Source organism: Plecotus auritus (assembly GCF_963455305.1).
Source record: "Plecotus auritus genome assembly, chromosome: 6".
Classification (NCBI taxonomy): Eukaryota; Metazoa; Chordata; class Mammalia; order Chiroptera; family Vespertilionidae; genus Plecotus; species Plecotus auritus.
Genome location: NC_137773.1, coordinates 108,248,297 through 108,275,792, shown reverse-complemented (window position 1 = coordinate 108,275,792; position 27,496 = coordinate 108,248,297). Strand labels below are relative to the sequence as shown.

The window sequence follows — 27,496 nt, the reverse complement described above, 5'->3', positions numbered from 1 at the left end:
TCAGGACGTTGTGTCGAAGCACTCCTCTGGCACTCCAGCCACATGTGTACATGGGACTCCTGAAGATGGGTTGGGCCTGAGATTTGATGTGTGATGTCCTCAGGGTACAAAACTATGGTACTGACTGGAGGAGTTACCTTAGGTGTTCCTAGGTTTTCCAGAGTGTTCAGATATAGAAGGTGTTGGTGTCAGGGTGACTGCAGGTCTTTGGTCCCCTCTCTAGTTCCCTGTCCTTAAATATTGTGCTCCCCCAACCCCCACCTCTCGTCCTTTTCTCCTCTCAGTTGTTCCATCTCCTCCTGGTTATATCACCTGTTGTCACCACTACCACCAGCACTCACTTGCCCATTTCCCCAAGCTCCAGACCCACACCTTCCCAACAGCCAAGCATTCTAAAGCCCTCACACACTCAACATGCCCCCAAACTGAGCCTCTTGTCCTTGACCCCCAAAACTGGTCCTGTATCAGCCTCTCTAGGTTCATTAGTGACTTCCCTTCTTCTTCCTCTCTTCCACCTCTCCGAGGACCAAGTCCCATTGATTCTAGTTCCCCAGCCTCTCCACAGTCTTGCTCCTCTTCTTCTACCCACCTCTGAAGATAGACCACCTAGGCCAGGCCAGACAGAGTGGTGGCTCCAGCGTGCCCCTTTTATTCCTTCTCCACTCTGCTGCCATATCCTTGGTTCCTTCCGTAGCTCCCAGCTAGGTCCCTTCCCTTGGCATCTGAGTCTGGCCCCAGCTGAGTGCAGTCTTACTTCCTGAAGCACCTGGCTGCAGTTCCTGGGGTTCCCTGTCCTTCATGTCTCTGCATTTTCACTTGAGTTTTTTTGTGCTCCACACATCCTCTCCCTTTTCGCCCACAGTCACCTACTTCTTCCTCACAGAAGCTGTCAGAGGTCTCCTTCCATTCTTACCTGGCTTCCTTACCCACCCTTCTCATTCCCTTTCAGCACAGACTGGGAGTACCCCTCTGGGCCCCATAAACATTGGTCTGCCCACTGAAGATGTATCCAAGAACCCTCTGGTCATTGGCCACTCATTTCCTCTCCCCAAGGACAGTCTGTTTGCAATTTTCTATTTTGGTACATGTTTACCTTTCTAGAGACCAGTGTTTGCATATGTAAGCTGACATGTATCTATTTCCATATAAGTAATAGCATAGCACACAGATAGATCATCTTGTTCTTTACTATTAAGATCATATTCTGGAGATCTTTCTGTATCACCATAAGGAGCTTCCTTGCTCTTTTTTACAGCTGTGTAGTATTCCATCTCATCAGAGGCTGGCAAACAGCCCGTGGGCCACATGTGGTGCACCACCCGCTTTTGTACAGGTGTTCACATTTTTAAATGGTTGAATAAAAACTCCCAACTGTGATTTTGTGACACGTGTAAATTATATGAAATTTGAATTTCATTGTCTCTAAATAAAGTTTCATTGGAGCATAACCATGCCACGTGCTGTCATGGTTTAGCGCTACAAGGACAAAGTTGAGTAGTGACCGAGATGGTATTTCCCACAAAACCAAAAAGATTTGCTCACTGGCCCATTACAGGAAAAGTTTGCTGACCCCTGCATTCTATCATTGGTTCTTGGACCTGAGCTGCGTCAAGGTCACCTGGAGGGTGTGGTGCAATGCAGCTCCCTGGGCCCACACCCCTAGAGTTTCTGATCGAGCAGGTCTGGAGTGGGGCCTGCGATTTTGCATGTCTAACAGGTTGTCAAATGAAGCTAATGCTGCTGGTCCCAGGACGCTGCTTTGAGAACTGCTGCATCACGTGGGCGGATCATCATGGATTTAACCGGTCCCCTTTTGATGGACAGCTATGTTGTTTCCGTCTTTGGCCATATGGACTGTGCTGGGTTGGATGACCCGGCACAAGGCTCATATTGCATCTCTGCCTGCAGCAGATTGCCAGAACAGGAATCTTTGGGGACTGGAAGGCTTTCACCTTATCTATTTTGACAGTCCCGGTGCCCAGCACGATGCCCAGCAAACATTTGTTGAGTGAATAAAGGACGATTTCCACATGGCTGACTGCAGTTCCAGAACCGCCTCCTTTGCAGAAGTCAATTTTAAGAGCCAGTCTTTCAGGCAAGCAGAGAATCAGAAGGGCCTCTGATAATGCGGTGTGCCCAGGTTTTAATTTCTGAAGGCAAGAAATCTGGGAATTGGTTCCATGTAGCTCCAAGGGGACAACGAACCTCACTTCTCTTCTTCTCCTCATAGCTTTGATCATGCTGTTGTCATTTACAGCAATTAAGGATGTGACCCAGGCTCACACAGCTGGCAGGTGTCAGTGCTGGTGTGGGAAGCCAGGTCTGTTGGGTTTCTACTGTGCCCCCAAACTGGTACGGGTGGTGGCCTGAACCCTGAACCCAGGCTTATTGGTGAGGACCCTTGAATTTTGGAGAGAGCAGTGCTAAGACTGGAAAGAATGCAGAGAGGAACACGTGACCCAGAGTAGGTCACTGGGGCACATATTAAGAATGCTGATTCGAAGGAATGAGTGCATTCACGATTGAAAGCAGAAAGTGTAAAACTCTTAGCATTGTGAAGGATTTTCAGAACCTTCTAGATACCTTCTTTTGTGCCCCTTACACTTTCCCTTTGCTGCTTTCATGGTGGAGAGAAAACCAGGGGAGAGGGGATATTTTCCAAGACAGCTGTCATGTCAGTCTTCTTCTCTGGAAAAGTCTCAGATTCCAGAGGCCACGGGGGAACTCCAGCCCAGCACTGCCCAGCAGGCCATTCGGCATTGATGGGCATGTTCTGTGGATGCGCTGTCCAGGACGGCGCCACTGTCCACACTCGGGCTCTTGAAATTGTGGCCAGCGCCTGGCTGGATTTTTACTTTTATTTAACTTTAATTCATTTAAAGGCAAATGTAAAGTTTTATTTAACTTAGTTTATTTAAATTAAAAAAATCAATACTCGATTCTGTTATTGGAAAACTCTTTTGTATGTTTGGAATAACTTGAGGTTATGAACCTACATTTTCAGCGAGTCACTTTGTGAAATCCACCTATATAGATCAAGCATTTCTGATTAAAATTTAGCATCTGAATTGAGACAAGCTGCAGGTTAGAGTTCAATGGCATTTCAGAGGCATAGTGTGATTAAAAACCCTGTAGAGCAGTGGTTCTCAACCTTTCTAATGCCGCGACCCTTCAATACAGTTCCTCATGTTGTGGTGACCCCCAACCATAAAATTATTTTCATTGCCACTTCATAACTGTAATTTTGCTACTGTTTGAATCGTAAATATCTGTGTTTTCCGATGGTCTTAGGCTCTACAGCAGCGGTTCTCAACACACACACACAGGTTGAGAACCGCTAGCAGAGTTGCCTAAGACCATCAGAAAACACAGATATTTACATTATGATTCATTAACAGTAGCAAAATTACAGTTATGAAGTAGCAACGAAAATAATTTTATGGTTGGGGGTCACCACAACATGAGGAACTGTATTAAAGGGTCGCAGCATTAAAAAGGTTGAGAACCACTGCTGTAGAGGATCTCATTAATATTTTTTTAGTATTGCTTACATGTTGAAGTGAAGTTTTTTAATATACTGGAGTAAGTAAAATACATTGAATTTCATGTTTCTTTTTACAGTTTTAGAGAAAATTTAAAACGCCATATGTAGCTCACATATTTCTATCAGATATTGCTGCTGTAGATCCTACACACCCTGGTCATCCAGCATGTTGAGCTATAATTTGCCATCGCCCTTGACCTTTCAGTGAAGTAGGCAGAACTGAATACTCCTTATTGCATTGTTTGTTTAAGTTTCAGTCATGGCTTCGTCTCCTCCGGGAAGCCCTCCTTGATTGTCCCAGACCAAGTCAAATAGCTCATTTTTTTTTCTTTTTCTTTCTTTCTTCCTCCTCCTTCTCCTCTTCCTCCTCCTCTTCTTCTTCTTATTGTTTAAAGTATTACATATGTCTCCATTTTCCTCGATTGACACCTACCTCCGCCATTGCCACCCCTCAGGAGAAGCTCCCTCCACCCCAGTGTCTGTGTCCATTGGTTATGCTAATATGCATACATACAAGTCCTTTGGTTGATCTCTAACCCCCTCTCCCCTGCCTTCTCTCTGAGGTTGGACGGTCTGTTCAGTGTTACCTTGTCTCTGGATCTATTTTTGTTCATCAGTTTATGTTGTTTATTATATTCCACAAATGAGTGAGATCATGTGATATTTATCTTTCTCCCCCTGGCTTATTTTGCTTAGCATAATGCTCTCCAGTTCCATCCATGCTGTTGCAAATGGTAAAAGTTCCTTCTTTTTTACAGCAGTGTAGTATTCCATTGTGTAGATGTACCACAGTTTTCTGATCCACTCATCTGCTGATGGGCACTTAGGCTGTTTCCAAATCTTAGCTATGGTAAATTGTGCTGCTATGAACATAGGGGTGCATATATCCTTTCTGATTGGTGTTTCTGGTTTCTTGGGATATATTCCTAGAAGTGGGATTACTGGGTCAAATGGAAGTTCTATTTTTAATTTTTTGAAGAAACTCCATACAGTTCTCCACAGTGGCTGCACCAGTCTGCATTCCCACCATGAGGGTTCCTTTTTCTCTGCATCCTCGCCAGCACTTGTCATTTGTTACAAATGGCTCATTTTTATGAACTCTTCTAGCCCATGGAACGCTCCTCGATGGCATCCTTCTCCGTTATATTTTAAGTTGTTTGGGGTAGTTCATAGTGACCCGTAGTCTGTGAGATCCAGGGCAGCATCGGTCCTATTCCCTGTAGAACTTCCAGTACCTGGATCAGCATCTGGCCTGGAACAGGTCCTCAGCAGATATTTGCTGAAGGAGTGAATGCAGGGACTTCTCTTTCTCGGGCTTTCTCCAGGGTGTCATTGCATGACAACTATTTCATTGTTTCCTTAAGTCCAATTCACTTGCTTATTCATTAGGCATATTTTTGAAGAAACAATAATGGTAAAACTGTAACATGGCAGTTACAGCACAGACTTTGCATTTGATTGCAGGATTGCAATCCTAGGGGCAGCATCTCCAACAGCCTGTGTGAGTCTGCATGAAAAAGACACCTCCTCTGGAGATGATTTTTAAAATTCAACAAGAGAACATGTGCTCCAGGGCATGGGCCGAGTGTGCATAGAAGGTGCTCAGAAAATACTAGCTGTCACCAGGATCTCCTGCCTCCTCCTGCTTCTTATTGTCCTCCCGACCTGTGTGTGAGGCATTAGGTACCACTTATTAAAAACTTGAAGCATCCTTGGTGTCCAACCAGAGGCATTAAAAGCCAGCAAAGGCCCTACATCTATGTATTTCTGGCACCATTTCTGACATCCTCTGGGTAATTTCTGTCCCAGCAATAAATTTGTCTATTGTCTTAGACTAATAGGAACACATATGGCTTTAATGAATTGAGTCAGAGTTATTGGAAATTTACAAAAAGGCAATTCTTTATTGTCCCCTATAATTATAGTCATTTAATCTTTTTAATAAGTTTATTGAGCTATAATTCAATAGCATACAATTTACGCATTTCAAGTTTACAATTCAGTGGTTCTAAGTACATTCGCAGAGTTGTGCAACCATCACTACAATCAATTTTAGAACATTTTCACCTTTTCCATCCTCTAGCTGTCACTCCTCAGCCCCTCGAACCACTAATCTGTTTCTGTCTCTATGGATTGCCTGTTCTGAACATTTCATGTAAATGGAATCATACACCGTTGTGGTCTTGTGTGAGTGGATTCTTTCACTGAGCATCATGTTTTCAAGGTTCATCCATGTTGAAGTGAGTGTCTGCTTCATTCCTTGTTGTGGCTGAAAAACCTTTCACTGTGTGGATGTATCACATTTTGTTTATTCATTCACCAGTTCAATTAAATTGGAATGTCATATAATCAATGAGTACTTTCTTAGGATAAGTACCGTATATCCCACGCAATGTTTGGGATATACTTATCCTAAACACTTACTCATTGTTTTATCTGAAATTCAAATTTAACTGGGTATCCTGCATTTTCATTTGCCAGAGCTGGCAGCCATGCCTGTCACTGGCGGACTGTGTGCCCTTGGGTGATTGGCTTTGTCTCTTGGAGGTCTAATTTTCCCATCTGTGGGTGGGGATGGGCTTGTTGAGAGGTGTCAAGTGCTCAGTGCCTGCAGGGATCTCTGTATGTGCGTGCGGTGGATGTGACTGTAACAGGGAGCTTCCGGGCTGGGTGGTGTGAGTGCGGGGCTGGAACTGGCGTCCTTGTTGTCTGTGTCTGCGAGGTGCCTCCGACTTCCTAATGAGGGAGGGAGCGAGTGAGTACGTGTTTTTCCTGATCTAGCCTAATCTGTTCGGAATGTGACCCAGGAACATTGTTGCTTTGTTTTCCTCAAATTTTTGCTTGGCTGTTTTCTTTCTAATTTGTGCTGCTTTTGTTGTCACTTTCAGGGTGCATTTTCAAGAGGATTTTCTACTCTTCTCTAGAATAATCTGTTTGCCTCAGAGGTAGTAAGGGAAGGGTTAGTGTCTTGGAATACAATAAGTACGGGTTATGTTCCAAGCCTTATCGTCCAGGTGCTGAGAGGTGTGTGTGTGTGTGTGTGTGTGTGTGTGTGTGTGTGTGTGTGTGTGTGTGTGTGTGTTGGCAAGCAGAAGCTATATAAGAGTTTGATTCTGGTGAATGTTAACTCTAGTATAAGGGGCACAAGAAAAGGACTTGGATAGCCAACAAGGCAAGGTCTCCCCTGTCCAGTGCATAGCCACTAGCCTGTCTATTTACATTTAAATTAGCTAAAGTAAAATTAAATATTCAGTTCCTCGGGTCTTACCACATTTCAAGAGCTTGAGAGCCACAAATAGCTGGTGTCTTCGAAGTGGATAGTACAGATATAGGACATTTCAATTCCCGCAGAAAGTGGTTGGACAGCACTGGACTAGGGCGGGAGCGCCAAACTACAGCCAGAGGGCAAAACTCTGGCCTGCTGCCTGTTTTTGTAAATAAAGTTTTATTGGAACGGCCAATTTCATTCATTCACATATCATCTCTGCTGCTTTCAGGCTGTAATGGCAGAGTGGAGGAGTCTAAATGCAGACTGACTGCGAAGCTGAAAGTATTTATTTTCTGAGTCTTCATAGAAAACGTCTGCCCAGGCTTGGGTTAAGCCTTAACCGTTAAGGGAATGAAGACACAACGTCTAGAGACGGCTGATAATACTTGGGAGAAATAAACAATAACAAAATAGCTGACATTAATAAGCACCTACTATGTGCCAGACACTGCTTGTAGGCCTGTCCTGCATTATTTTACTCACAGGTTGGACACAGAGCCTTGGAACTGTGTGAGAGTGGTGGGCGGGTCTGTTTAGTGTGGTGCAGGGGAGGGAGGGATGAAATCTTGAAGGCTGCAGGAGGAAAGTACAGGGTCATGGGCAGCCATGGAGGGTGTCAGAGCCTGGGGGTGGGGACCCCCTGCAGGAGAATGGGCACACTGGGTATTTGTGAAGGAGAGATCAGATTTGCTGTAAAGCCCTTGCACTCCCAGGTAAAAGGCCTTGGCTGCCTGCCTGGAAGGAAGGCAAGTTGAGGGGAGTCCGCGAGGTGGGAAAGTGACAAATTCAGCTCTCCTGGTGAGCACCTGATCCCCATAAATCCGTTTCCTGAATATCTTCACCTTTGACTCAGTGGAGACGGCTCCCCTTGCCCCCTGTGCACCTGCCGCGTTACGCAGTCCCCTGTGATCCCTCCCAGTGTCTCCATTATGTCATATTCCACGTGATGACACTAAGGCTTCTAACAGGTACTGCCAAAGGAGTTACTTTCTTTGCCTTTCAAAAGTAAATTCTTAGACACAGACACTACAGGAAACACCACCAATCAGCGTTGGCTATGGAATTTGTAGGTCTCAGTGCAGAACGATGTAAGGATTTTAAGATGTATGGAAGAGGATTTAGCCAAGGGCAGGACCCTTCTGAGCAATACCCTGCCGCTAATTCTTATAACCCGCCCATTGCGTGTTCGCTTACCTGTCACGCTTTCTGCATATTTTTACTCTAGTGTGCCCCAGCATGGATATCCGGAACAACCTCACGAGGCTGCACGAGCTGGCTAACTGCTCGGTCATCGAAGGACATTTGCAGATCCTGTTGATGTTCAAAACGAGGCCCGAGGATTTCCGAGACCTCAGTTTCCCCAAACTCATCATGATCACTGATTACTTGCTGCTGTTTCGGGTCTATGGGCTGGAGAGCCTGAAGGACCTGTTCCCCAACCTCACGGTCATCCGGGGCTCCCGTCTCTTCTTCAACTACGCACTGGTCATCTTCGAGATGGTTCACCTGAAGGAGCTGGGCCTCTACAGCCTGATGAACATCACCCGGGGGTCTGTCCGCATCGAGAAGAACAATGAGCTCTGCTACCTGGCCACCATCGACTGGTCGCGCATCCTGGACTCGGTGGAGGATAATTACATCGTGCTGAACAAAGACGACAATGAAGAGTGTGGGGACGTCTGTCCAGGCACTGCGAAGGGCAAGACCAACTGCCCTGCCACTGTCATCAATGGGCAGTTTGTCGAACGGTGTTGGACTCACAGCCATTGCCAGAAAGGTACGTTGGGGTGTGCAGGGGTCTAAGCTTTTCTGGTGCCTTGTTTGTTAGAGAAGCTGGAGGCATTCCCTAGACCAGGAGTGGCAGACCTTTTCTGCAAAGGCTCAGATATGAAATGCTTTAGACTTTGCAGGCTGTACATAAATGAGTGTACATGGCTGTGGGTGAATAACTTTATTTACAGCCCTAGCCGGTTTTGCTCAGTGGATGGAGCGTCCGCCCGTGGACTGAAGTGTCCCGGGTTCAATTCCAGTCAAGGGCATGTACGTTGGATGCTTCTCTCTCTCCGTCTGTCCCTCTCCCTTCCACTCTCTCTAAAAATCAATGGAAAAATATCCTCGGGTGAGGAGTCTTTCCAATTGTCACAAAGAGAGGGATGAACAAAGCTTTATGGGGAATTTGTTTCTTTAAGCCTTGCTTTTCGAGAAGTGACATTTCTGGGTCAAAGGTTCTTAATCCCGATTGCCAAATTGCTTTCTGGAAATGCTGTACCAGCGGGAGCTCCTCTTAGCATTGGCACAGAGGGACACCTTGGCCAGCTCTGAGTGTTGTTTGAGAGAATCTTTCATAATTCACTGGAGGGAGGAGCTGTTCTATTTGCATTTCTTTGATTGTTATCAGGGTTGAACCTTTTAAAACATGTTTGTCCTTTGGGGTTTCTCTTCCTGTTCATGTCTTTTGTCCATCTATCTTTTAGGACCTTAGTGGTTTTTGAAAAATTCATCTGTGTGCAGTTTGCATAGATAGATGCAGGCTATTAACCCTTACCAATTGTGTTTTTAGGCATTTTGTTCAAATGCTCTAGATGTCAGTTCACAGAGAAACTTACAGGGTTTATTGAGTTCAGAGCTGGATTTGCACATGCCTCTTATGTTACTTTATGCTTAAAACGTTCCTTTCTATCCAAAAAGTAAATGTTTTTCCCCCAAATTTTCTATTTCCATTATCATCATTAAAAAATCACCCTGGACCTTTGGGATCTATTTGTGTGTATGATTTGAAAGGATGTCCATTTTCCCCAAAATAACAAGTTGGTGGCGGGGGGGGGGGGGGGGTCTTAATGCTGTTTATTGCAGAAATTTACCCCTTCATCGTTGATTTGGGATCTGATTCTAGGTATTCGTAAATACATCTGTCTTTCCTTGCACCAGGGCTGTAACTGTTCTAATCCCTGTGGTTTTATAATGTATTGCTATCCAGGGTGGGAAGTCCCACATAAACACACTTGTTACTTGTTTACTAGTATTGTCTCCTCTACCCCTTACTACATTGTGAAATTCCCTGGGAAGAATTCGTGAACATGGGAAGAAAGTGAGTGGAAGGCTTATGGGTTGTATCATAAAAGATAAGGCAAGGGAAAAAGGAGGGTCTTCTCACCTGGGCTCAAAGCTCCCATGAAGCCCTACAAGAGGAGTCCTGAGTAGAATCTGTGGAATTCTCAGTGAGGACTCCATCGGAGCCCCAGGGAGGAGGAGCCTTTCCACTGTACAGATGTTGGGTGGTAGGGAACATCTGTGAGATGGTGAGAGAGTGGGGACCACCACACCTCTTCCGAGAGGCTGGGCAGCGAAGGGAAAGAGAATCTGGAAGTTTGTGGTTGCAGGAAGGGATGATGGTTGTTATGTTGTAGAAAAATCTTGAGAATGTTGGTAGGTCAGGGACAGAGAGAAGCTAAACTATAGCTTCAAGGGGAGCTCTGTTATCCTTGATTTAGAGACCAGTGAGGTTACTTAACGTGCCTGAGGCCGCACAGCTAATAAAAGACAGCTGGGGTTTGCACCAACTCAGACACAAAAAAGCATGTATGTGTTTGTGTGACCCCTTCGTTCATAAACGTGAGAGCCACTTCTAGATGGGGCGGGGGAAGCAGGGAAAACAGTGAACACTTTTATCCCAAGGCTGAGTTCTCCAAATTTAGGAGCTTGTTTGAAATGCTCAGGGCTCATATGTCTTGGGATATAATTTAAGGCATGCTTCTGTGGGTTTATTTTTGTATCCATTTTAGTCAAAATATCTAGGACCGTATTATCAGCAAATGCCCCTGATATTTTCAGCAGGGTTTTTTTTTTTTTTTTTTTTTTTAACTCTTTTGCTCTTGAGAACAAAGCTTGTTTTTCAGCACTGGGGGTTGCATTGCTGTCACTGACACCTGCGAGGGTACTGAGCTCCTGGCATCTGGGCACCGTGCAGCTGGTCCTGGTTCATAATCAGTGGTGGGGTCCCCGGGTGAAGCATTGCCCTGTCCTGGGACAGATGTCAACAAGTGATGGTTCTTTGAACTGGTGCCCCTGTCTGTTGAGTACAATTCAGTTCTGGCTTTTTTTTAAAAAAAACAAACAACTTTCTTATTGTAATAAAATACACATAACATAAAATTTACAGTTTTAACCATTCTAAGTGCACAGTTCAGTGGCATTAAGTACGTTCACACTGTTGTGCATCCATCTTCACAATCCAGCTACAGAACTTTCTCATCTTCCCAAACTGGAATTCTGTCCCCACTAAACACTAACCCCGCCTTCCCCTCTCCCAGCCCCTGGCTCGCACCATCTACTTTCTGTGTCTGTGGATCTAACTCCCTTAGGAACATCCTGCGAGTTGACTCCTACACTATTTGTCCTTTTGTAACTGCTTATTTCATTGAGCATAATGTCCTCAAGGTTCATCCATGTTATAGTAGGTGCGGCATTTCTTTCCTTTTTAAGGCTGAGTAACATTCCATGGTGTGGTTAGACCCCATTTTGTTTCTTCATTCATTCACGGATCGGCCCTTGGGCTACTGCCACATTTTAGCTGTTGTGATTAATGTTGCTATGAATATGGTGCATGTCTCCGGCTTTTTAAATGCTGCTGTGGCTTCAGAAGATATATTCAATATTCCTTTGGATTTCTGAATGCAAAGCAGACTGAAACGAGCCCTTAGGAGACGCTCCCGGTCTCAGGAGACAGATACAGGCCTGTGAAAACTGACAGCTCATCTCGTCCCCTAGAACCCTCTCAAACACTTCCTTGAGCTTCCATTGTCCTTTTCTTGCATGCTTGCAAGGCTCTGGAAGCGTCTTGGGGCTAGGGTGCATTTGGGATGAAGGCGTTTGGCTGTCCTTCGGACCAAGCTTAAGCATTCTCTGCGGTGACCCTTCTCCCACCTGTCCCTGAAACAAGAATGCTTTAGGCAGGACAGCAGAGGAAGCTTAGGGTAATTAAAAAGAAAAAGTCACTGGCATGTGGCTCCACATTCTTCTTCTCCATCACTCTGTCCATAGATTTAGAGTGAAGATGCCAAGAGAGGCCAAATACAAGGAGCCTGCATGTGCGGGAGGAGAAGCCCGATCAGGAAACATGTTCATCAAGAGCTGACTGTGTGCTAGGCACTGAGTGGGGATGGTGTTTGGGGTCCCAGGTGGGCCAGCCCCTGCCTCCTTGGAGGGAATCTTCTGGTGGCAAATACACTGAGTGCGTGATTGAGAACCTTGCGGGGAGAGTTACAACAGTGTTATCTCTGCGGGTGAAGCATGAGTGAAGCCTAAACTCCTCTTTGAGGTCACAGAATTGGTGTGTCACGAAGGCCCTGATATGGGCCTCACTGGTCTGTTCCAAAGTGGTCACAAGAATGTGTGGGGTCTGGCAGAATTGCCTTGGAGTCCTGTCAGCCATGAACTGGTCGGGATCTGATCAAGCCTCGTTTCGTCATTTGAAAAATGGGGATAATGACGGGACCCGCTTGTGAGGGTTATGGTTAGGGGGTTAAATGAGATCCTGCAGGAGGTGCACTTAGCCCAGTACCTCTATGAGTGTTCTGGAAGCTTCTCCTAAGTGCCATTGGTCCACCACTCTTTCTGGGCAGACAAACCACTGAGTGAGTGAATACCTGCCAAGTCTTGGCTGTGTTTCTCACTTTGGTCTCGGGGTAGCAAAGGAGAGCCCACTATATGATGAGGGTTGGGTGCTGGGCCTACCCTGCTCCACTCCGCTCACCTGGCACCTCAGCTTCCAAAGCTCTGCAGACCCCACACTGAGCTTTTGGGGGAAACTAGAAGCCACAGGGTTGGCTTGACCAGCTGTTCTCGCCAAACTCACTGGCATTTTCCCCCCCCCGGGAGGCCACCCCAGCTGGTGCTGCCAGTCAGAGCGGTGGGTCAGGCTGGGGCATGCTGGGTGCCAGAAAGATGGCTGGCTATGCCACATGCAGACAGCAAGAGGGCAGAAGCTGGAGGCACAGGGAACAGGTCTCTCCTTCCTGGGTTTGCATTTCCATTTGTGTTTCAGAGCCTCTGAAAGTTGGGGGCTGTATTTACATCGAACAGTAAATATTTCTTTTTGTTAATCCTCACCCCAGGCTTCTTTTTCCATTGATTTTTAGTGTGGAGAGAGGGAAGGAGTGGGAGGGAGGGATAGAACCCGCAACCCAGGTATGTGCCCTTGACTAGGAATCGAACCTGGGACCCTTCGGTGGGTGAGCTGACACTCTAACCACTGAGAACACTGGCCAGGGCTGAACGTTAAATATTTAAATGCATGCCTGTTCTTGAAGGGTTTGCTTTTAGTCAGAAGTTTTAGCATCATGTTGAAACTTTTTATTCCTTCATTTATGCTTTAGTTCTGCCTTAGAATCTCCTTGGCAACAAATGCTTATTTTGTGCAGGGCACTGTTGTAAATGCTTTGCTGATGATACTGCATTCAGTCCCGTCAGCAATTCCTGTCACTGGTGAGGCCACCGGGGCCCTGAGAAATGAGGCCGCGTGCTCCGGGTCATATCCCTAGTAAGTACTAGAGATGGGATTCGAACCTGAAACCTGGATATTCTGGCTCAGAATCTGAGCTCTTCACCAGCAGAGAACAAAGAACCTTGGGGTGGGCAGTTCCCTAGAATTTGCCCCTGCCAACATTCTGGCTGCCTCCTCTTAAGAGCCCTTCTCATTCTGTCTTCAGTTAGCTGCTTCCCCCTCAGGCTAAGTTCCCTGAAATATAGGGACTGGCATTGATTGTGACCCAGCACCTGTCATGGAGACAGACATCCTTGACCATTGGTGACTAATATTACTGAGCTTTTACTATGTGCTAGGAACTCACGGAATCTTCACCACAGCCTATGAGAGGATGCTACTCCCATTTTTATAAAGAGAACACTGAGGCTTGAAGAGTAATTAATCTTCTAGCAGAGCTTGCTGGGTAATTGGTTGACCCTGAGCTTATCTGGTGCCCTTGACCAAAGGTCAGCAAACTGCCATGCGTGGTCCAAATCCAGCCTGCTGGCAGGTTTTGTATGCCCGCAAGCTAAGAATGCTATTTATATATTTAAAAGTTTTGGGGGGGGGGGAATCTAAAGGATAATATTTTGTGAGAGGTGAAAATGATATGAAATGAACATTTCAGTGTCCCTCAATAACGTTTCAGTGGTTCATTTATTCATTTAAGTATTGCCTGTGGCTGCTTCAGTGCCATGAGGAGGGAGTTGGTTAGTTCCAGTCGAGGCTGTATGGCCCTTTACAGAAAAAATATGGGGGCCCCTGTTCTTGGTCATGTACCTTATCAAGGGGGGAGGCTGTTTTCAGAGGAAGTTGGGAGCATCACAGCATTAGGCCAACAAAGTCCGCCTGCCCCTTTCTGGCCCCAAGGGGCTACAAACTATGGGATGTCATCCTTGACCCTCAGGAGCTCTTGATTTAGCTGGGGAGTTAGAAGGCAGGAGCAAATTAACCATTCAAGGCAGGTAGCCAGCAGATTCACAAGAAAAGGCAGGCCCCCTTTTCCCTCCAAGTGAGTCATCTGGCTGGTGGTTCCGGATACCTTTGGAGCTGGAACACCTGGGAATCATGATAGCCTCTGAGTCTAGACCAGGTGTCCTCAAACTACGGCCCGCGGGCCACATGCGGCCCGCCGAGGACATTTATCCGGCCCGCCGGGTGCCGCTGCCTGTCCTGCTTAGCAGCCGACTCATCCTGGGCCCGCAGTGCGCATAGGAATTTGTTCATAGTTTTTTTTTTAAACTATAGTCCGGCCCTCCAGCAGTCTGAGGGACAGTGAACTGGCTCCCTGTTTAAAAAGTTTGAGGACCCCTGCTCTAGACAATGTGGCAGAATATTGATAAGTTAAATTCCTTCGTGGGTGTGCCATTGTTGTCCTGCAGAAAATAGAAATCTTTAGCATGTGCACATGGATGCTGAATGGTAATAATAAATTTTAAAAGGACAGTAGATTGTATAGCATGATGGGCCATGTGAGTTTTTAAAATTTATATTTATTCCTTTTTGTGTTGTTACAGATCTTTTTAAGAATCTAGGCCAGAATTAAAAGCACTGTACTGAAAATACTCTGTGGCCATTGTAATTTCTTTATCATTAAGATAATTGGAATTTTTAAAGTGACTTTTAGTTTTGGAGATGATTGGATTTTGATAGCAGGAAAGAAGTGCTAGTGTGAATGTTTCTGAGCCTCCCTCCCTTCCCTTCCCCAGGACTGATGATAAATAAGATGTCATTGGCATATGTGGAAGGAGATTGGTCCAGATGGGAGTGGTTATAAAGATGTGGTTTGGATGGCAATAATGTTCAGAAAGAGTGTTCAGGTGGGTGGGACAAAAGCAGAGGTCTTTTGTGCACTAGAGTAACGAGGCTGCCTCATGTTGTGAAGAGAGGCTTGGACCATTTTGTGTGCTGAATGGCAGACATTTTCCTGTAGGTACGATGGGAAAATCATGCAGGTTATCCCAGGGCTGTGTTCAGGATGGGCTGTTTCCACTGATATTGATATGTGCTGAGCCAGGATGTTACTAGGACCTCAAAGTCCTTGTTGAGTAGGGGAGAAAGTCAAAGAAGTAGCTGTAAGGTTATAAGCCAGGTAGGCATAAAGTCTTTCAGTAGGCTCAAGGGTGCACTGAAGAATGATAGACCAGTTGGCCACATGGACTTCTGGGGGCAGTATTGTCCAAATCTTTAGTAGTGAAGACCCAGACTTTCAGTTCTAACAGGGGCCCAGCTTCTTGGATGGGGCTCAGGGATACCAATTTAGCTAACTTTTTGCTTAGAGAACTAAATTGGCCCAGGCCTTCCTTTGGCAGAAGGTGGGATAGAGTTAAATCCTCATTATGGAAAGGTGGCTGTCTGGAGACTTGGTAACTGGTCTGACGAGTTTTTCTTCTTCTCCCACATACTTGACAAAATTCATTGACATTTCCTACTGTGTCACCAGACCCTTTGTCAGAATTAAAATCTGTTCTTTGTGACTGACTGATCACCTGAAATGCCTCAGGGAGGTCCCTGGGCCTTCAGCCCAGGTGCTCTCTGTGGTCCTTCTCCTATCTGCATTCACCTGTACCTGATACAATGTTCTCTTTCCCAATAAAGAGAACTGGTGAGGTGCTGTAGTTTCCAAATGGTATCCCTTATCTCCTCTCCCCACTCCCTCTCCCCTATCTTTAGTTCAGGCTAACTGTCTGCATGTGCTTAGAAATAAATAATGTTGACAGTGGGAAACTAACAAGAGAATTGCCTTCCCTTTGGCCCACATTGTCTGCTGTGGGTGGGGCCATACAATTGGGCTCCTTTCCTCCAATTCCAGGTTTAGGAAGTGGACTGAGATCTCCCAACCCAGCCTGAAGCCACAGGACATTGAAGCAGGGGATGGAGCATAGTCTGGGGCTGTGCGAAGGCATCTGGTAGATAAAGCCCATAACCCTCAAGTGGCCGGAGGGTTTTGGGTAAAGGGTTATTGGACCTTTTATTACAGAAGCTTCTTTGCTTCTGGTTTTGTCCCTCAGGGAGGGTGTTTGGTCTTTAACGATAGCTGCAGTCTAGAAAGAGGGTTTGCCTAGGGGTCTTTAACGATGGAATGCTTCCAGGTGGTCATCTATGAATGAAACCGTTCTCTTTAGAAGATCTGATAAGAACAGGGTTTCAAGACCTGCTATTTAGTCACAATGGCACAGCTAGTGTGCAGCCCTGATGTTGATTATTGACCACTTGCCACGTTTGTCCATGCACAAACGGGATGCCTGTCACAGGCTACCTCACTCATGGTGAGGAGGTCAAGGGTTTTCACATTTGCAAAGCAATTGGATATAGCAGGAAATATGCAGAACACGACAAATTCGACCTGGAGCATTCAAGATTTCTGTAAAAACACAATGTATTTTTTTCCCTTTTTTATTGTTGTAAAATGCCCATAAGATTTGTTGAGTGACATTTAGCACATTTGCAGTGCTGTACAACCATTGCCCCCGTCTGGTTCCAGAGCATTCCATTGTTGTCAGTGGATGTGTGGAGTATCCCTTTCCCCACTGAATGATTGGGGTGGTGTCCTTATAATATCTCGAGAAAAACAATTTTCTGAGACTCACCTGGGAGGATGAGTGATTTTTATTTGCGTGGAATTACATCTCTGAGTTTCCCAAGTCCCCTTTTCCTTAATCCAGTCCTGGAAGAAGCGCGGTTGGGGATATTCAGTAGAGCTAAAAGCGAAGCCAGTGTGGAGAGTTTCCTTCCATGTTGCAGCTGGGTCCAATTCCGCATCAGGCCAGTTACAGTCCATTAGTCCATGGTGTGTGGGCGAATGCCGGGGAGCAGGAGTGTGAGGGCCCCGAAAGCCAGGAGCCAACCAAGAGGAACCGAGAGCCAAGAGTGCAAGAGCCAGGAGAGTGAGCCCCTTTGTTTAGGGGATTAAATATCTCAGATCTTCCTGCTTGGAGTGGCCACGCCTACTCTGACCAATGACCCCGGTGTGACTGACAGCAGGTACCTTCGCCAGTCCCCCCCACCTTTACTGGGCATGCGTCTGTCTTCCCCCTGTCCAGGCCCTTCCCTCATTGACCTGCGGGGACTAGACCCGTGGCTCCTTGGGGAGTGTAATGCTTGTTTCCTGGCGAAGTTGCCTAAATGATATGTCTATAATAATTGGCATTTCCTTTGCTCCTTTCCTGTTATTAATAACTAGGTTAATTACAAGGGTATCGTCATCACCTCACAGGAAACTATGCCCAGGAGCATCACTCCACACCTCCCTCCCTCCAGCCCCTGTCAACCACTAATCTACTTTCCTTCTCTGTGGATTTACCTCTTCCGGATGTTTCCTATAAATAGAATCATACATTATGCGACTTTTGTTGTTGTTGTTAATCCTCATCTGAGGATATTTCTTCCATTGATTTTAAAGAAAGTGGAAGGGAGGTGGGGGGCGGGGAGAGAGAGAAGGAGAGAGGGAATATATCTAGGAGTGGCATTGCTGAATCATTTGGTAATTCTGTGTTTAAGTATTGAGTCAAGGTTCCTTTCCTTTTTTTTCCCTTTTGGTTTTAATTTTAAAAACACCATTTTATTGTCAAAGAAACCACAGATGCAGAAAACCACAAACAAATGTGCAGCCTAATGAATTACTCTAAGGGGAACAGCCTTATAATTCCCACCTTGGTTGAGAAATAGCACTTTGCCAGCAGCAATTGCTGCCTGCCTCCCCCCACCCCAGCCCTTCCCAGGCTCCATCCCAGTCACAGCCCCCTCCTACCTCCCCACAGTGGTCACTGTTCTGTCTCTTCTACTGGTCACTTCTTTCTGTACAGTTTCATTACTCAAGTGTGAATCTCTAGACAGTATAGTTTAGTCTTGCCCATTAAAAAATTTGGTATGTCTCTTCAGATGTACAGCAGTGATTCTCAACGGGGGGTGATTTTGCCTCCCACAGGACATTCGGCAACGTCTAACGACATTTTTGGTTGTTCTAACTTGGGAGGGTGTGCTTCTGGCACTGAGTGAGTGGCGGTCAGGATTGCCACTCGGCACACTACAATATAGAGACACATTCCTTACCACCAAGCGTGACCCGGCTGCATAGCTCGGTGCCCAGAAGCTCTGGTCTGCTGGTTTCCTCTGTTCCTTTACCCTCGCCCCACTGTGAGTGTTGCTGGCTGTACCCTCCTGGCCCTCTGTCCTCTGGACCCAGAGGCAGGATCAGACCCCGGTTCTGTCCCTTTGGTGGATTTTATTTAACATTGGCTGCCCCACCCCAGCACTCTTTGCAATCAGCCATTTTCAGAGGTGATTCTTTTGCTCCTTCCCTTGAGCGTGGTTATGGATGGTGGTGTGCACTCTGGCTATTTTTCCTTTTTTTTAAATCTGCAAATTTTGTTATTCAACCTAGTGGTAGTGATGGACCTCCCTTTCTCAGTTTTTTTTTGTAAGCAAGGCACAGATTGGACGTCATAATGAAATGGTCTTCTTTACAAAGGCAAGTGTTGCTGAGAAAATTATTTTTTATATAGGCACAAGGTATGAGGGTGATTGCAAAGGAATTTTACAAGGGCAAGAAAAAACACACGTTCACCTCAGAGTTGGTGGTTGTAAGTAAGACAGAGTGGGCAGCCAACCTCGAGACACATGACAGAAGGAAAACAATAGATCTGGCAAAGGAAAGATGTCTCATGAGAGGATGAGTTTGATGAAGAAAGAAGTTGGAGAGTTGTCTTAAAGATGCTCATGCAGTGCCCTGGCTGGTGACCTTAGTGGTTAGAGCATTGGCCCACACACCAAAGGGTCATGGGTTTGATTCCTGGTCAAGGGCATGCACCTGGTTTGCAGGTTTGATCCCCAGCCCCGGTCAGGGCACGTAGGGGGAGGCAACCAATCAATGTGTCTCTCTCACATCAATGTATCTCTCTCTTCCTCTCTCCTTCCTCTCCCCCTCCCTTCCTACCTTCCACTCTCTAAAGAAATCTATGGGAAAAATATCCTCGGGTGAGCATCAACAACAACAAAGAAAAGATGCTCATGTAGTCCAGAGGAGGGCATAATGCGTCACACAGACTGTCTTCACTGTTTTGAAAGGATGCTTTTGAAAGAGATCCACAGCACTGCGTGACTTGATTTGGAAACTTCTTGCAGTTGAAAGTGTTATATTTACAAGTGTTTCCTGATGGGGATTGCAAATAACAACACCAGGCATTTGGTAGAATGAAACCTAGGAGTTGGGGCATGAGAGACCGTGAAGGCCCTGTGGCCACACTGGCTCTGAGTTCCTGGGAAGGAGGGGTAAGGATAGCTCAAGTAGACCCAGGTCCTAAGAGTTACAGATTCAGGATTGAAGAAGTCAGAAAATGACATCAGTTGTTTCCCCCTTGACCTAAAGTGCGCATGTTGCCTGCACGGAGGCAAACATTTCTAAGTTTTCCTAACTCTGCAAAGGCGATCTTGAAGAAGGTCTAGCCAGCCTGGAATGGTCAGTAGGAACCAGTTCTTCAGGACCTGTTGTTGCTAACTGAATGAGTGTAAGATGGCATGGATTGTCGCTTTATTTTATTTTAGATGACATTAGAATATTTATAGAGGGCTTCCCTAGGCTTCGTGGCAACCCTGCTTCCCTCATGCTATTTTCCCCTTAAGATCTTCCTTCTTTCAATTCCAACTTCTCCTGGGTGGGATTTAGGAGGGTAAGGATGTTGAGGGTTCCACCTTGGATGGCAGTGTAGAACCAACTTGATGACATTCTAGAGCTGCACATGTAGCTAAGTTTGCATGTATTACAATGAAATAAAATCAAACATTTGTTCCTCAGTTGCACTAACCACATTTAGACAATGCAGATGTGGAACATTGCCATCATTCCAGAAAGTTCTGTTGGGCAGCACTGCCCTAGGATGTTTCATTTCATGGTAAAAGATAGCTCTGCAGTCAGATGGACCTGGATTTGAATCCTGTAAATGTTGTGTGACCTTGGACCAGTTGCCTCGCTTTTCTCAACCTCTCTTTCCTCATCTATAATGAGGAAATTGTAGGAGACTCAGTCTCAGTGTTTTGTGTTTTTTTAAAAAAATATATTTTTATTGATTTCAGAGAGGAAGGAAGAGGGAGAGGGAGATAGAAACATCAATGATGAGAGAGAATCATTGATTGGCTGCCTCCTGCATGCCCCCCACTGGGGATCGAGCCCGAAACCCAGGCATGTGCCCTTGACTGGAATCGAACCTGCAACCCCTCAGTCCACAGGCTGATGCTCCATCTACCAAGCCAAACCGTTTAGGGCTCAATGTTTTTTTCTCAGCTTTTAACTGATATTCTCTCTTTTGATGAAAATAAAGATCCCATCCCCCTTATTTACTTTGAGTTTGATTTACCCCCTTAAATATAACAATGAATGTTTTCTTCCCAATCTCTGTACCCATTTGAGAGTCCCTGAAATAGACAGAGAAGTGTCTTGGGAAAGTTGAACAAAACAAAGAGGCTGTTATAGGTACATCTGAGCGAGAAGAGGAACAAGGAAGGGGAAGGTGTGTTGACTGGGGCTGAGTGTTATCATGTCTGTGGGTGACCAAGAATGAGGAATGTGTCAACTCCTTCCTGGCTGCTCCCCTCTCTCCGGGGAATAGGGGACAGAATGCTTCTCAGTGTAAGTGGAATAGAATTGCTGAGTTGAGAGGAAGTGGAGTCAAGATGGGCAAGGAACTGAGGGAGGGAACCTCAGCCTGAGTTTGTCTTCCTGGCTTAGCATTGAGCATCTCAGTCATCTTGTTGATTGCCAGTAATAGGAATCTGCTCAGACTAACTTAAACCACAGCAGGTGGCAATTTATTGGGAGGAAACAGGGCTTTCTCTTGGAACTTGTATCAGCTGCCTTTTGCTGTGTAACCATTCCTAGACACAATGGCTTTATACAGTTGTTATTTATTTTGCTCACGATTCTCTGGATCAGCTGGGGAGGTTTTCTGGGCTGGACCACAAGCTGACCACAGACACAGGCTTGGCTGTCTCCTGGGCCTGGGATAAGCTGGTGAGATGGCTGGTGGCTAGATGAGGTAGCATGGCCACACTCAGAAGGCTGGCAGTCGGTGCTGGCTGTCGGTGCTGGCTGTCGGCTGGTATGTTTTGGTTTTTCCCCCCGTGGCCGCTCATCCTGCAGTAGGCTGGCTTGTATTTGGATCTCATGATAGTTTTGAGGTTCCAAGAGCACGAGATGAATCCTTAGTGCACAAGCACTTTTCTCTGTATCAGGTGTTCTAATGTTCCACTGGTCAGAGCAAGTCACATGGCTAAGGCAAGCTTGAAGGAAGAGAGAGGATATAGACTACATCTACTGATTGGAGAGTGTCAGCTGGTGGTCTTTGGCATCAATACAACATCAACAGGAATCCCCAATTTGGAGTACCATGAAAACAGCTCAATTAGTGTTACAGCTCAATTATGAAGCAGCATGGCTATGAGGAGGCCCTGGGGCCAGGCCCCTCTCCAACTAGACAGCTCTGTTCCACTCTGCTGTGGTCTGCCCTGCTCTGCTCTGCCTGCTCTTCTCCACTCTGGTCCAGCGAGACATCTTTTGGGCTTCATCTTTGGTGTTTCTGCTCCAGCCAGGTAAATGCAGTCTGCAGTCTTTGGTGGAAAGGGAAAGTTAAGGCTTCCTGAGATAGAGGAGGGATGACTTATATGTACAGAAGTCTTGCCCCTGTTCCCTGATTGGTCTGTCCTCATGCAAATGAGGACTTCAAATCCTTGCAGTCTGATTGGTCCAAAAACCACTGCTTTGGGGTGGAATGCCCTGAAGATATCAGGTAAATCCATTTTTCATTTAGTTATTACTGCCTATGTTGTCTTCTAGGGTTTTTACGGTTTTGAGTCTAACATTTAGATCTTTAATCCATTTTGAGTTTATTTTTGTGTGCAGTGTAAGAAGGTGGTCTAGTTTCATTTTTTAAAAATACCTATCTGTCCAATTTTCCCAGCACCATTTTTTGAATAGACTATCTTTAGTTCATTGTATGTTTTTGCTTCCTTTGTCAAATAATAATTGACTATAAAGGCATGTGTTTATTTCTGGACTCTCTATTCTGTTCTATTGACCTATGTTTGTTTTCATGCCAGTACCATGCTGTTTTGATTACTACGGCCTTGTAATATAGTTTGATATCAGGTAGCGTGATTCCTCCAATTTTGTTCTTTCTCAAGATTGCTGTTGCCATTCAAGTTCTTTTATGGATCTATATAAATGTTTGAAACATTGTTCTAGTTCTGTGAAATATGCCATTAGTGTCTTGATAGGAATTGCATTGAATTTGTAGATTGCTTTGGGTAGTATGGCCATTTTAATGATGTTAATTCTTCCTATCCATGAACACGATATATGCTTCCACTTATTTTTATCTCCCTCAGTTTCTTTCTTCAGTGTCTTATAGTTTTCCAAGTACAGATCTTTTATATTGTTGGTTAAGTTTATTCTTAGTCATTTTATTCTTTTTGAAGCAATTGTATGATTGTTTTCTTATTTTTCCTTTCTGATAGTTCATTATCCTATGTAATAAAAGAGTAATATGCAAATTGACCGCACCTCTGCTACACCCACAAGCTATGCCCACCAGCCAATCAGGAGCGAGTATTCAAATTAACCCAACCAAGATGGCTGTGGCCACGGAGAGAGCAGGAGGCTTGGGTTTCCCTGGCAATGGAGGAAGCCAAGCTTTCCGCCTGCCCTGGCTGGCCCAGGCCTCCGCTCAAGGCTACAAAGTTTCAATTATAGAAGACAAATAAATCCCAACAAAAATGGCAGCAGCCACGGAGCTGGAGAGAGCAGGGGGCTTGAGCTGCCCCTGGCGATGGAGGAAGCCAAGCTTTCTGCCTGCCCTGGCCTACCTTGGTCTCCACTCAAGGCTACAAAGTTTCAATTATAAAAGATAAATAAATCCCAACAAAAATAGCGGCAGCCACAGAGCTGGAGAGAGCAGGAGGCTTGGGTTGCCCCTGGCGATGGAGGAAGCCAAGCTCTGTAGCCCTGGCCTGCCTTGGTCTCCGCTCAAGGCTACAAAGTTTCAGTTATAGAAGATAAATAAATCCCAACAAAAATGGCTGTGGCCACAGAGCCAGCAGGAGGCTTGGCTCTGCTCAAGGCTACAAGTTTCAATTATAGAAGATAAATAAATCCCAGATCCTGGGACCTCCGCTTGGGTCGCCGCAGGGCGTGCCGGCCTGCAGACCACCACAGGCCCCTTGCCCAGGCCACCCTATGCCCCAAGGGAACCCCCACCCTGATCCAGGACACCCTTCAGGGCAAACCAGCCCGCCCCCACCCATGCACCAGGCCTCTATCCTATCTAATAAAAGAGTAATATGCAAATTGACCATCACTCCAACACACAAGATGGCTGCCCCCATGTGGTCAAAGATGACTGCCCCCATGTGGACACAAGATGGCCGCCACAAGATGGCAAGCAGGGGAGGGCAGTTGGGAGGGACCAGGCCTGCAAGGGAGGGCAGTTGTGGCCCATCAGGCCAGCAGGGGAAGGCAGTTGGGAGGGACCAGGCCTGCAAGGGAGGTCAGTTGGGGGCGATCAAGCCTGAAGGGGAGGGCAGTTAGGGGTGACCAGGCCGGCAGAGGAGGGGAGTTAGGGGCAAGTGGCCTGCAGGAAAGGGCAGTTGGGGGGGACCCAGGCCTGCAGGGGAGAGCAGTTGGGGGGGACCCAGGCCTGCAGGGGAGAGCAGTTGGGGGGGACCAGGCTTGCAGGGGAGGGCAGTTGGGGAGGACCAGGCTGGCAGGGGAGGGCAGTTAGGGGTGACCAGGCCTGCAGGGGAGGGCAGTTAAGGGCAAATAGGCTGGCAGGAGAGCAGTTAGGCATCCATCAGGCTGGCTGGAGAGTGGTTAGGGGTGATCAGGCTGGCAGGCAGAAGTGGTTAGGAGCAATCAGGAAGGCAGGCAGGCGAGCAGTTGGGAGCCAGCAGTCCTGGATTGTGAGAGGGATGTCCGACTGCCTGTTTAGGCCCAATCAGACATCCCTCGAAGGATCCCAGATTGGAGAGGGTGCAGGCTGGGTTGAGGGACACACACCCCCGTGCACAAATTTCGTGCACCGGGCCTCTAGTTGGTGTAAAAAAAGGCAACTGATTTCTGGACATTTATTTTGTATCCTGCTACTTTATTAAATTTATTTACCACTTCTAGTAGTTTTTGGTGGAATCTTTAGGATTCTCTCTCTATAATATCTTGTCATCTGCAAATAATGACATTTTTACTTATTCCTATCCAATTTGGATGCCTTTTATTTCTTCTTGTTGAGTCTGGTTAAAGGTTTGTCAATGTTATTTATCTTTTCAAAGAACCAGCTTTTGGTTTCATTGATCTTTTTATTTATTTGTTTATTTTACTCTGTTTTATTTATTTCTGCTCTGACTTATTTTTTTCTTTCTCTTACTCACTCTGGGCATTGTTTGTTATTCTTTTTCAAGTTCCGTTAGAGTGGGTTTTTTTTAGCTTTTTCTTGTTTCTTGAGATTGTCCTGTAACACTATGAATTTCCCTCTTAGGATTGCTTTCCCTCTTAGTATTTTGGGTTGTTGTGTTTTCATTTTCATTTGTTTGAGGGTATCTTTTGATTTCTTCCTGGATCTTATTGTTAAGCCATTCATTGTAGTTGTTTTTTTAAAATATATTTTTATTGATTTTAGAGTGAGGGAAAGAGAGGGAGAGAGAGATAGAAACATCAATGATGAGAAGCACTGATCAGCTGCCTCCTGCACGACCCACACTGGAGATCAAGCTCACAACCAGGGCATGTGCCTTGACCGGGAATCAAACCAGGACCTCCTGGTTCATAGGTCCATGTTCAACCACTGAGCCATGCTGGCCGGGCAAGCCATTCATTGTTTAGTAACATGTTATTTAGTGTCCATGTCATTGTGTTTTTTTCTGTTTTCTTCTTGTGATTGATTTCATGTTTCATAGCATTTTGGTCAGACAAAATGCTTGATATGATTTCAGTCTTCTTAAATTTATTGAGACTTGGTTTGCGTTCTAACATGTGGTCTATCCTAGAAAACATTCCATTTATGCTTGTAAAGAATTTATATTCTGCTTTGGGGTGGAATGCTCTGAAGATATCAGTTAAGTCCATTTGATCTGGGTACATAAATGTTTAGAAGGGTTATACCCTCTTGTTGGATTGCTCCCTTTATCATTATGTAGTGTTCTTCTTTGTGTCTTACTATAGCTTTTGTTTTAAAGTCCTCTTTGTCGCATGTAAGTATTGCCATCACAGCATTTTTTTTCCATTTAATTTGCATGAAATATTGTTTACCATCTGGCATTCATCAAAATGTTCTCTTTATCTATGAGTTTGTTTCTGTTTTGTTTGTTTTTTATGACTGAGTCTTTCCATTGTATATATGTTTCACTTTTCTTTATCCATTCATCCATTGATGAACACTTAGGTTGCTTCCATATCTCAGATATTGCAAATAATGCTGCAATGAACATATGGATGCATATATCTTTTCAAATTAGTGTTTTGAGTATCTTTGGATAAATACCTAGTAGTGGAATTTCTGGGTCCTTCTAATTCAACTTTTGTGATTTATATTTTCTTAGGCATCATTTCATTGAGATTTTCAGATTTAATAGCATGCTATTAATCTTGTTGGTATATTCTCCTTTATGTCTATTTAGATTTGCCAGCTTTGCTTTTTTTTTTTTTTTTTTTCAGAAAAGTAGATCTTGGATTTATTTATCAATTCTCCCCCCTCCCCCTGCCCCCGCTGCTCCCCCAGCCACAATTTACTAGTTACTATTATAATCTTAATTCTTCCCATTTTGAGATTATTCTTAACTCCCTCCTCCCCCCATGTGAAGTGTTTAGATGACTCATCATACACTTAAATTTTTTTGGGAAGAAATTGGAAAATGAATGAATGAAGAATTTAATACCATTCTTTTAATACAATGAGAGCTTTTAAGACCATGAATTCAATCTGAACATGGCTTGGGCTACCCTCATAGATTTTGGCTATACTGTATAACATTTTCGTTTTCCTTGTTTTTTTAAAGAGTTTGTAAAAATAATTTTGATTTTGTTATTTTTGATAGTCATTATCTTGAAAACTGCCATTGAGTGCCCATGATGTTTCGATCACTTTTTAAATATATATATATATATATATATATATATATATATATATATATATATATATTATTGATTTTTTGCAGAGAGGAAGGGAGAGGGATAGAGAGTTAGAAACATCGATGAGAGAGAAACCTCAATCAGCTGCCTCCTGCAACCAAGGTGCATGCCCTTGACCGGAATCGAACTTGGCACCCTTCAGTCCGCAGGCCGATGCTCTATCTACTGAGCCAAACCAGTTAGAGCTGTTTCAATCACTTTATATTAACTTTCTCATTTAATCTTCATAGCAACCCTAGGAATTATTCTTGTTTAACAGACTGTTTTAACAGCAGATGAAACTGAGCTTCAGGAGAGGTTAAGTGACTTGCTCAAGGTCACACAGATAATGGGGGCAAGGGCAGGACTGGAAGTTAGACCATGCTCTGTTTTGATTCTAAACCATGTGCCTCTTTGACTATGCTACACTGCCTTTCTGGATGAGTGAATTTTAATCACTAGTTGTTAGGATTTAAAAAAATTAACTGTTCATTTTAATGAGTTATTTTAATCTCCAAGTTGATGCGGTTTAAAAATAATTAACTTGTGACCTGAAGAGTTCCTGTGTTTTAGACTTGCTTGTGGCTTCTTGTTTAGCTGAGTGACTATTTCATCATCTTCTGTGCATGTTGATGGAAGCTGGGAGAGCTGGTGGATTCTGAGTCAGAGCTCCACGAGGAAAACTTCCCCTGGACCCACGTGCATATGGAGTGTGAAAATAGAGGCTTAACTTTGCTGGCAAAATGTCTCTGCCCCAGCAGAGTTACGAATTGTTTCTGGCGATTTCTTACTCCACACTCGCTCTGTTATCCAGCGGCCCTGCCTCTTAAGATAGCTGGAACTGTTTTTTCCAAAAGCACTTGCTGTTTCTTTTCATCATTATGTGCTGGTGGTTTTGTGATGCTGGCTCATGAGATTGAGGGCCGGGCCAGGTAGGACTTGACCTGTGGGCTGACCTGCCTGTTAGCCTTTGGTTCTATTTCAGGGTCTTGCTTTCAGCATGACTTGCTGCAA

General features: G+C 45.2%; 1 protein-coding gene across 3 annotated transcripts in view; it reads left to right on the top strand.

Moving 5' to 3' along the window:
• INSR (insulin receptor) overlaps positions 1 to 27,496 on the top strand; it is a 167,549-nt gene that overhangs the window by 5,938 nt on the left and 134,115 nt on the right. For all 3 annotated transcript variants that reach the window (XM_080671540.1, XM_080671539.1, XM_080671538.1), the window contains exon 2: positions 8,038 to 8,589. In XM_080671540.1, coding sequence (XP_080527666.1) covers positions 8,038 to 8,589 — 552 coding nt within the window. The remainder of the gene's footprint in view (positions 1 to 8,037; positions 8,590 to 27,496) is intronic.